The 11,245-nt window shown below is 37.0% G+C and overlaps 1 protein-coding gene across 1 annotated transcript in view; it reads right to left on the bottom strand.

Moving 5' to 3' along the window:
* COL11A1 (collagen, type XI, alpha 1) overlaps nt 1-11,245 on the bottom strand; it is a 164,925-nt gene that overhangs the window by 111,257 nt on the left and 42,423 nt on the right. The window contains 3 exon segments of the mRNA XM_009333735.1: nt 614-859; nt 3,048-3,143; nt 3,753-3,869. Of these exon segments, the coding sequence (XP_009332010.1) occupies nt 614-859; nt 3,048-3,143; nt 3,753-3,869 (459 nt within the window).

The raw sequence follows: 11,245 nt of genomic DNA, 5'->3' as shown, positions 1-11,245 counted from the left end.
ACAAAAAAGAGCATGATTCACAGGATCCACCATGTCATCCTATCTTTCTTTATATATACTGATCCGTTAAATCACTCCTGCAAGGTCATAAACCTGTCACCATTGACTAAGCTTATTTTCATGAAAGGGTTCAGACCTTCACCTTCCCACTCATGAACTTTCTCCTTGGAAAGCGGCAGAAGCCATAGGATTCTAGAGACTTATATGCATTTCAACTTCTTAGGGCAATCATATGAAAATATTAATTACAGTACTTGTACCTGCATTAGAACTTACATTCTTTCCAGCTTTAGCTCTAGTTTAGAAAGATTTTAAAAACTGTTCATTTTATCATTTAGTTTTGGAATTCCACCTCTTCTTTCCATTCCCTCCCATCTTCAACCCTCCCTTACTCCCTTCACCAAAAGAGACAAAACCCCTGCATTTAATAAAAATAAAAAGTTCAGGATTACTAAAACAAGAGGATGGGCTTGATCCAAAGCCTATCAAAAGTGAGAATATATCTAATACGTACAAGGAGCTCTGGATCAGGCTCTGTACAGTTCTGAGACATGTACAACTGTAAAGAATCGCTAAATTAAATTAATCTGCATTATGCCTTCAATCAACTTACGCTCGTTTCTGTGATATCGGTCTCTGCGGGAACACCTGGACCAAACTCCTCATTAGTGGAATCAGTTGGTTTCTCTTCATATTCTTTATATTCATAAAAATCATATTCGCCTAAATCTCCATCTACCAGCAGATCAGATTCACTGAGGTCTACTCCTTTGTTTCCATATTCAGTTTCCTCAGTTTTTTTATCATAATCCTCTCCAGTTATGTATTCTTCAGCAAATACTTCTTCAGCGGGATTTTGCTATTCATATCAGTAGCAAAGATTTGGGAATAGGAGGAATAAGTGAGTTATTGTTAGTAAAGCAATGTAAGCATATGCTGATCCACCATGATGACTTGTCAAAAGAAGAAAGAACAGTAGGACTACAGCATACCATCTTTTAATTAGATTCTGAAGGAATGGAAGGTCAGCCTTTCAGAGTAATTAAAAGATCTTTGTATAAGTAGTACAAAGAAGTAATGCTTTCATACTTTTTTTTTTTAATTTCCAAAAACATTAAAATCAATATATCCAGCACACTTTGTGTACTGCTTGCTTAATGTTACTTTAGTGCCAAATATAGCTAAACTTCCTTGCTTGGTTTCACACTTACAAGCATTCATGAATGAACACATGCACCGCAATGAGCAGTGAATAAATTCAGACCTTTTTACAATAACAATGTACAGGAAGTGCAAGCATCGCTTTAGTTAAGCCTTCTTTATTATTTTGTGTCTACAAATACCAATGCTGAGCTAAATGTTTCAACTTCTTTTCTCTTGTTAATGATTTTGCAGTTTCTTTATTACTCAAAAAGGCATGGTTCATGGCTGTCATGGCAATTTATATATTTTTTGGCTGAGTCAAATTCCACCTGCAAAACTCAGATTAATTTTAACATTTCTGAAATCTAAGCTTTCATCTCCAAGTCTGTAAACTGTCAAACCAAGCAATCAACTTACAAGCACTGAAGCAGTTTAAAAGAACGCTATATTTGAGACGTACAAAACCATTTGTGAAAAAAAAGAGGATTGCTTTATTCTGTTATAGAGGTCTCTTGAAAGGATAATTTTGAAAGAAATCAAAGTTCAGATATTGCTAATATGAGACGGATATTCTAGGTGGTCAAAAAAGATGAACTAGTACGATCTTTAAAAATATATTAAAACTCTAATCAACATCCAGAGTAATTAAAAATATCTTGATCTAACCACGATATTGAAATATATTGCAATTAAAATAGAAGGCCAGATTCTGATTTAACAGTTGCCTAATTCCATTAGCTACAGGACTATGACTTTTGCCTTACAGCTAGAGTAAATGCGGATCTGAACCAATTCTAAGCCAAATTTTGCCTTTATGCAGAACTGCTCTCGCTAAGGAAAGCATTTAGCACTTTGGACCTACCTCCTAACAATTGTACTATTGTACGACTGGCCTATAATTGCCCAAGAAACAGAATGATATAAATATGCCTCCGTCGACCAAGTTGTGAGAAGTAAACATGAGATTTAACACAAGAACAGTTTACAGTAGAATGAGCGAAACGTATCTTAATTCACCTTCACCTTCCAAGATACATAGGAGGAAAACCAAAAAACAAATGGGGACTCTCTTTCTCTTTTCAAATGTTTGGGGGCAGTTTTGTACATCTTTTAAGCAACATATCTTCATTTTGAAAGGAAAACGTGAAATAAAAATGAAAACAATACTTCGTATAATCAGCCATCATTTTTCTAAAACTAGCATTAATTAATATGCAGACATATTAATCAACACTGGCTTTAGGTGCAGTAATCTTAACAAAATAATGTTTAGGCTTGTCATTGTGGCTTTCTAAAAACGTGGTTTCTAACATAAGTGAAAATAATCATTTTATCGTTTTTGACAGTTCAAAATACAATGTTTCATAGAACCTCAGTGAAAAGCAAATAATTTGGTCTTGTTAGCTGAAAAGCTATTAAAAGGAAATGATGGCTTCTGACTCAACTTCAATATGCTGCCACTCTTTGTCTTGTGTTAGGCTCATTTTATGCTGCATCTTAAAAGTTACAGGAAAAATTAGAGACTTCACTTCCTCTTAGATTAGGAGGACTATGTCTAGTATTTAACCTAGTTCATACTAGACATAGCCCCATTCACATCCACACTGAATGCAACAACCCTGCATTTCCACAGCAAATATCATCGAATGATTTCCAGAATCATGAACTCTGCAGTCTAAAGATTCAGCAGATCTCTGCAGAATTAATGGGAGTTCTGCCCAAGAAAATAGTAGGTTCTGATATTGCTGAGAAAGCATAAATTTGCATTAATTGCTGTTATGCATAGATATGTGTATTTACACAGATGGACATTCATCCTTTTAAAATGTGTTTGTGCTTCTTCAGTCATTGACACCTGGTGGGCAAGTATTTTTGTCTATCATTTTCTCAAGAGTCCTTATTACCTCATTTGCTTCAGTGGTTCTGGAGGGAGCTTCTGTCTGGGGCCCATAGTCATTTTCAGCTATGCTATACTCTTGAAATCCATCAACAACGTTTGCCTAGTGTGAAAGAAAAGGTACATTATTAAAAAAAATCTTGTAGGAAAAATTCAAGAGGTATCACTTTTATTCAGGTTATGGTATTAGCCAGACGTATTCATCTAGTGGGGTTAGGTATATTTTTTCTTATTATCAGAGATCTTCCAGTCTTGGCCTGGGAAAGATCTTGATTATTGCTTGGCTACCTTTACCCCTAGTTTGTCTTTTGTTGCTGCTTGATAACTTTTCTTCTTCTTGGATGCATATTTTTCAGATTTTTTTGTTGTGGCCTTTTGGGGTTTGTCCTTTGAGCTAGCGGCCACTGTCCTCTTCTTCTTTTTGACCATGGCTTTCTTTTTCTGCAAACGTTATGAAAGATGGAATGGGAAAACATAAATAAAATGAAAAGAAAATCGAGAAAGCATGAATGAAAGAAGGGTAACCAAATGTGAGATGAATGCTGTCAGCCGTGAGACCTTCCATCTCTAACTGAAAGCAAGCGTTACAGCTACAGAGTAAAGAAATGAGTGGAAGGAAAACATTAAGCTTATACACAGAAGACACAAATGGACAAACCATGTGGTAGGGGACAGCTGGACACCACACAACAAACAGATCAGATTCTGTTACCTCTGTTTGTGCTACTGTCTCTTCGAACAGTGGGGGTCCCTCTGTTACAGAATCAGTTTCTTTATAATCTGCATCCCCATACTCATAGTCATATTCGATAAAATCTTCTGGTGTGTACTACATTGCAAATGGAAAAATATCAGGCATTCCCATGTTAGTGGTAGCAAACTAGATTAGCAATACTGGAAAGCATCTTAACCTTTACTTAGGAGTAAAGCTTAAGAAAATTAAGGTAGTATGAACAAATCAATACAGTTATTCATTTGGGGGGAAAAATACAATTTCTTATTTCTTTCAAAACACAATACAAAAGTAATAAAAAAGCAAGTAGTAGTGCCAGGAAAAAAACTCTCTTTTATTGGACCGCACAGAAGAATCAACTATAATTTGGATTACTGGGAGCACCAACTGACCTTTGTGAAATCATACATTTATTTAATCTTTAAATTGCAAATAATGCCTCTTTTTACCTATACTCTTTACCTGTGTTTTTTTCAGGTGGCCAGAAGAGCAGAGAGTTGCCAATATCTGACATGAATAGGGTAAATAATTTCAGGTACAGGAAAGAGGCCACAACTCACAAATAACCACGGCCATCCTCCTCCTTTGCTGGAGAGTTCTCAAAACCGGGGCAGCTCCGTGGTACACATTGCCTAACCAAATGCTTTACTGGTATAATTTCATTGAAAGGTCAGATCCTCAGCTGCTGTAAATTGCTCCATAGCTCTGTATCTATAATAACTAGTATCAAATGAAGATTTGGCCCACAAACTTTTACAAGAGAAAATGGGTTTAGAATTGGCCTGTGTAATGTTGTGAACACGATCTAGGGAGCCAGGAACGCCTGAGCTGTAATGTTGGCTGTGCCATGAAGATACTGGTCTAGATATTACGTGCACCGAGTACTACTCATCACGGCTGAGAAGAAAGGGCAGCTTTAAACTATCTTACCACTCCTGTCATGCTTGAAGCTACAGGAACTGGTTGGTCCTGTAAATTAAAGCAGTCCCATGGCTGCTACCAATTCTCTTTACGTCCCCGGGGAGCCAAAGGAGGGTGGAATTGTGGCCAGAATCTGGCCAAGTGTCTACTTTCCCGTGTTTAGGAACAAATATTCTAATGGGCCTCATGTTAGCTAGCCACTTCTGAAATCTCCTCTCTCCTGTTACAAGTCAGCATCATTGCCTGTAAAATGAAGACAGCATCTGTTTGTTTCATTAGGTTGCTGAGAGGATTAGTACCTTACGCTTCCAAATGACTCTGAGGACTCATAGAAGTCATAAATATCATCAGCATCAGAAAGAGACTGACATTTCAGAAGAAATTATAAATGAGATTAAAACAGATCTCCATATTCCAAAAGATATTCTACCATGTGTCCAAATTACTGGTTTAACTGTTTTCTCTGGCAAAGCCTTTTGATACATTTCTTGTACTTATGATTTTAGTGCGCAGAAAATATGGAGAAGTTGATTTCCTCAAGAAGTATGAGACTAACACTGAAAGGCCTTAATCACTTAAAAATCCCTTTACATGGGTTTCTGTTACTTCACTCCTGTGACTCCTCAGAGTCCTACTATGACCAACCGCTTTTCTTAAAAAGAAGATATGGATTTTTTTAAGAAGTTGGATGCTTTTTATTTGATTGTCCTTTTGATTATTTCTACACCCATGCCCATATTAACTTGGCTAGTCATGAGATTTGATAAACGTATAGAAAGAATGTAACATACTTCTGGTAATTGTCCGAAACCATATTGCACATTAATAAGAGAACATCAAACTGCACTTAAATAACAAAACATTTATCATCCTAGGTGGAGAATATCCTCTCTATGAAGTATATTGGTGCTTTATATCTGCCTGTTATATAAAGTAAGCAACGCTTTGAGTTCATCAGTGGTATCATTGGCATTACAGAAATAAGTTGATTCTATTTGTACTTTTCAAAAGCAGCAGCATTTTAGACTTAAACCTGGCAAGTAATATGTGATTATTCTCTCCCTGTTCAGTAAATTAAGATTCAGTCCTAATCCCAGTGAAGTCAATGAAACATCTTTGACTTGTAAATGGCATTGTCCAAGGGCCTCATGGGCAGTGATGATACGTTTTTACAGATGTGTAAATGTATAAAAACAAGTTTTCTGGCTTGTGCACTTCTGAAAATGCAACTCAATACAACTTGTTTCTAATGAAGTAGGCCACTGACATCCAGAAAAGAAAACACAGTGACAAGTTTCTAGGAGACCATAAGCAGCCACATAAAGGAAGTGAAGAGAAGAAATAACCACATGGATGACAACAGCCGCTTTGAAATAGTTACAGAATAGCATTGAAATTGCTGTATTTCTTTGGAAATTATAAAGATGTGTGCAAATGCATAAAATCTAATTTGCTTTTCTGCTGTCAAGAAGTCTATGCAAACTAGGTTGATCTACAAAAAAAAAAAAAGAAGTCTTTAGTGGAATATACCACTTCAAATTCAGTCATTCCGCCCTACCAGTGACAACCCATTCTATACTTTTAAATGCTTCCCCAGCCAAACAACATGAATCAAACACTCTGCTATGTAATTTTTACTGGTACCAAAACAATAGACGCTACCCATGCTAAATATTATCCAATATCTTAAGGGATAAGTGGAGGAACATTCTGGAGAGACTGCTTCATTAGCTGGATTTAAATTTAAATATGCTGTTAGGAGTTTGTTTTAATAACTTCCAGACACATAGATTCCTTTTTAGTAAGCATTGTAAACCTATTCTGAAGCTGGAAGTATTCATTCCAGCATTCGTTTTGACCAATTAAGAATTAAAATATAACCCTGTGTTGCTCAGTATTACAACTGTTTTTCAAATCTCGGTAGTATGGCTTCCCTCAAGGTAAGCTGAATGGCTGTGCTGAACTGTGCCAACTATGCGACTAATAAAATTACAACAGCGGGTTACAAAAAGTTCTTCAGAGGCCATAAACTAAACAGAAATGTTGACTGGAAAAAAAAAGAGAGGAAAAATATCTGTGCCAAGTATGTTAGTATTAAAAAAGAAAGTGGTGAATAAATTGATATTTATGCTAAGATCTGCCAGAGGCATAGTTTGGAAAGCCAGACATTTATGAATGAGAACTAGAAAACACTCATACAAAAAAGCATGAGTATGTGGAGAGATCTATTGCATCATGCATAATCACACAGAAGATACTTTACTTTTGGGTATTGTGCTTCACTCATTTCTATTAAAGAAAATGAAACTTTCTTGACATATGCAAAATATTATCACAAATACAGTGGTACATTTGGGTTGCAATGATATGCAGGCACACAGACAAAAAGAACAGGAATAAGAAGTGGGGAATGCCAGTTTCCATGCTGGAAATCAGATTACTGCCAAGCAAGTGAAGATCTTCTCCACGGACTTCTTTTCTTCCTTTTTAAGAGCACAGTATCACAGGGGTATTACGGCAATTCTTGAACCTACAAGCTAGGACATGTGGCCACCACGCTGAAACCATATTCAAGTAGTTTCTAATTGGCAGTACTTTGTAGTCCCCCTTGTACCAGGGGGACAAGTGGGAATATGCAGTAGCCCTGAACGTCCTACACAGAAAGATGTTATTCTTAGCAATCCTTCCTTTCCAGACGTTTCTTTCTGAAAGACCAGCAACCCTAGTCTTTCACACCAGCCAATAAACAGAGAGAATATGTTTTGTGCTGTACTGCACAGGTCCTGTTGCAGATAGTGAAATATAGATGCAAAATCTTCCAGGTGTATTTCCTGAAGTACAATCTGTCCAGATGGAGGAATGCATCTCTACACCCCTAACTGGTGGAAAGATGTACTTTAGAAATATGATTTACTCCACAGCATGATTTTATCAACTCAACCTGATAAACGCTATTCCCCATTTTTAAGATGAGACAACCGGACTGCTGAAGGACTGGCCAGTTAAATGAGGACTAAATCGACAAACACCAGGAACAGATTTAATGGAGTGAATAATGGGGCTTTAGTCACCTGCTGTGAAGCTGGCAACTCACACTTGCCCTGCCATTAACAGTCAAGATTGGACATGTGGCACATATCCCTTCTTTTTCTGGAGCTACAAAACTACAAGGTCACCTTTATCAGATGACCAGAGGCAGAGGTATGACCCACTCAGTTTGAGGCCTCAACAAACCTTGAGAAAGTGCCTTCACAGTTTGGATGCTAACATTTCTGAGCGCAAAATGCACCCATGCTATCGCAGCCCTTGCTATTAGTTCACAGAAGCTGGGGAGTTCACAGAAATCTGTCATGGTTGCACTGCTAATCAAAGGAAAGAGAATAAGTAAACTCTTGAAAATATAGGAGAAAGCATCTAGAATTTCAAAATTAATTAACGCAAATGGAAAAGTATCTTCTGCCACTTTCTAAATTTAGTCAAGACTACCAACTCTAGCAAGAAATCAAAGCAAGGAATGAAAGCAAGTATGACAGAGATGAAGAGTGTAGTTGAAGAGAGCATCATTTGTTTCGTTAGCTATATACCAAAGGAAGATATTACTGGCCAGGAATGCAACCAGAGAATCAGGAAGCTGGAATGGGATTTAAAGGGGTGTTCAGCTTGTGGACCATTCTGATGATCCTTCTATGGGTGCAGACTTATTCAAGTGCAAAATATACCTACCACGGCTGCGCAGCATTACTTCAATCCTGCTCAAGAGGTCTGTCTATGAAAGTTTACCTAAACCCTAATACTGCTAGAAACTGGGATGGTTACAAACCTGAGACAGCAGAGATGAGATTCACCAAGTGCTCATAGAAATAGCAAAATAGATACAACTGTATTGACTTTTCCAGTGATTTCACATGAATATCAAAAAGATGGACTCAAAATTATATCTTCAACTTGGACAATAGCTGGAACTTGGTGAGGAATTTCAGCTAAGAGACATCAGGTAACACATACTTCAAATGTGATGCAATTTTCTGTTGTTTTTCTTTCTTCTCTTGTAAGACCACCAATAGTTACAGAACAGCCATTCTTGTAATGAATATTGCATATGACTGTTTTCTTACAAACGAAAGGAAGAATAAAACCTGCTGTTTCTTGATGGGACAAAATCTTTCCACTATGACCTCATGCTTTCTTTACCAGAGTGATTATATTACACTACCAGATCATCATGCAATTCCAATTAAAGAGATGAACTGTTTTCTTCATCAGATGAATTTTAGAAGCAGAAGATCAGCAGCTTGCGAGGCCTATTTCAACTGTGGAATGACTTAAATATTCTGAAGACAGCCTTACTTTGAAAACGGATTCTTCTGCTATCCATACTCTAAAAACCTACCCCCCCATTCCAAGATGTAGATTCTAGCAATTTTTGCTTTACCTTTCCAAATTACAAGGAACTAACAAACTAAATCCTAAACCAAAGAACTGCCATAAGCTCAATTTTCCCATTGCCTGAAGATTATGCTAAATCATCTAGCTAAAAAGGCAAAGATGACTTTGAGACATTCTAGGCCCACTAACACTTTAGAAAATGCAATAAAATAAGGGATGCTAAGCAAAATGAGAGTTTTAAAAATCAGATGCAGTAATATAAATAAATAAATGGTAGTAGATGTCAAGCCTGGGGCAGAAGGAAAGTTAAAAGATTCAAAAGACGGCCTCTTCTACCACATAGTCCTTATATTGTTCATAAAAGTGATAAAAGCAAGGACATAAAAGGACATGAGAAAAAAATCTTCGATTTCCAAAGACAGCCTCTGTCAAAAAAGGAACAAGACACTTACGGTTCTTTATTATGTCAATTGCTTAAAGAAAAAGTCTATATATCGATACAAAGAAAAAGAGAGCGAGAAAGATCACTCTTTTTAACACCTGCTAAGTTAGCTAACTGCAGTTCTAAACATGACATTAAATGTGAAAATAATAATTATCTTTCTGTATTCTTCAGAAAGCTAGTCTTTCTGATCAGTCAAGTGTCTGAAAGGACACTAAATTAACATGGTCTGAAAGGATGCATGAGGCCTCCAGGTCAACGTATTTTGGGGGCCATTTGCACCTTTACTTTACCAAGTTCATTTCATTAAAGGCAAACATTTCATTTCTTCAAGTAATCCATTGGTTTGGGATAGATCCAAAATAAATGAAGCAGAGTTCCTTCGGGGAGCAATTTCTCCAGCAGAAGTCAGACAGTGTGATTTATTGGGTTGCAGAAGAATCTTCCAAGAGAAGATTTGAAAGCCTGATAGCTGCCTCCATTGAAAATTAGACCTGACGACACTCCAGAAAATATACTGCCCCGCATCAAGGAAGATGCAGACTGGCTAAGTCTTTCCCTGCTCTAATTTCTGTGAGCTGGCCAAGCATGTGTGATTGAACGGGAACTGAATTTAATACATTTCCATTTATAGTAGAAATGGTTTTGAAAGCAAGTCAGAGGCCAGACTATTCACAAGGTATTTATAAGAAAAGCACAGGTGTGTAACTTCCTTAGGTAAAGTAATCCCGATAATTTTAAAATGCAATTTCATCCCCACATTTGATCCTTAAAACCTAATTATACATTCAGCATGAAACAAATGTAATGATTCTGAATCAATCTTAAAGCTCGGTGAAAAAAAACACCTCTGAAGAAACCAGCAGAATAGAGCAAAAAGCTTAAATAAAATGAACAAAATAAAAGACCCTTTTCTCCCAAAGACACTATTCAGCCAAATGGCTAATTTGCCACTATGTTGATGAACCCTGCAATGTATCTGAATGGCTAGCACCAGTGGCTCCGTAGTAATTCATCCTATCATTTAATTCTAACATTCAATGAGTTACTACGGAGCCACTGGTGCTAGCCATTCAGATACATTGCAGGGTTCATGAAGAAATGGTATTGTTAACGATCAGGCTTTGTTCTGTAAAATTCTACGATGGAAGGGTAACAACCTAGTACAGAGAACTCACATTTCTCACTCATTCCCTCTCCCTACTTCCTACCAGTTTACTCATTTGCAGCTCTTTGCCGCTTAGTTTGTCTGCTTTCTCTACATAAAAACCCTCCAGAATTTGCAGGCCATAGGAAGATTTTGCATGGTAAAATGACTGTGACACTAGACTGAAATCATGCTAATGCACTATTCTAGTTACTTTCTAAAGTTCCTGGCCAGTTTGTTCTCCACTTAATTCTCTTTATCCAAAAGCTATTTAATTGCACCAACATTCTGAACTCTCTCGCAACCCTCTTCTGACATAAGACAATAACATGCAACGCTTAATGAATATATTTCAGGATACAATACGTTCCTTAAAAGATCTGGCAACCTCCTCCCTGTTGTAAATCAAACACAATGACTTTTTTTTTTTGCTTGGAATTTCTGAGAACTGAAAGTTGTGCTCATCAAGTAATGATTTGTTTTGGTCCATTTGGGAAGTACTCTCTCTCCCTTGCTGTGCTCAAATTTGAACATTTTCTATAATCAGATACCCTTTCTTTTTCCTCCAGAAGCAAG

This window comes from Pygoscelis adeliae, unplaced genomic scaffold (assembly GCF_000699105.1).
Source record: "Pygoscelis adeliae isolate BGI_AS28 unplaced genomic scaffold, ASM69910v1 Scaffold10, whole genome shotgun sequence".
NCBI classification, from domain to species: Eukaryota; Metazoa; Chordata; class Aves; order Sphenisciformes; family Spheniscidae; genus Pygoscelis; species Pygoscelis adeliae.
The sequence above is the reverse complement of the archived record's forward strand: the minus strand, read 5'-3'. Positions and strand labels throughout refer to the sequence as shown.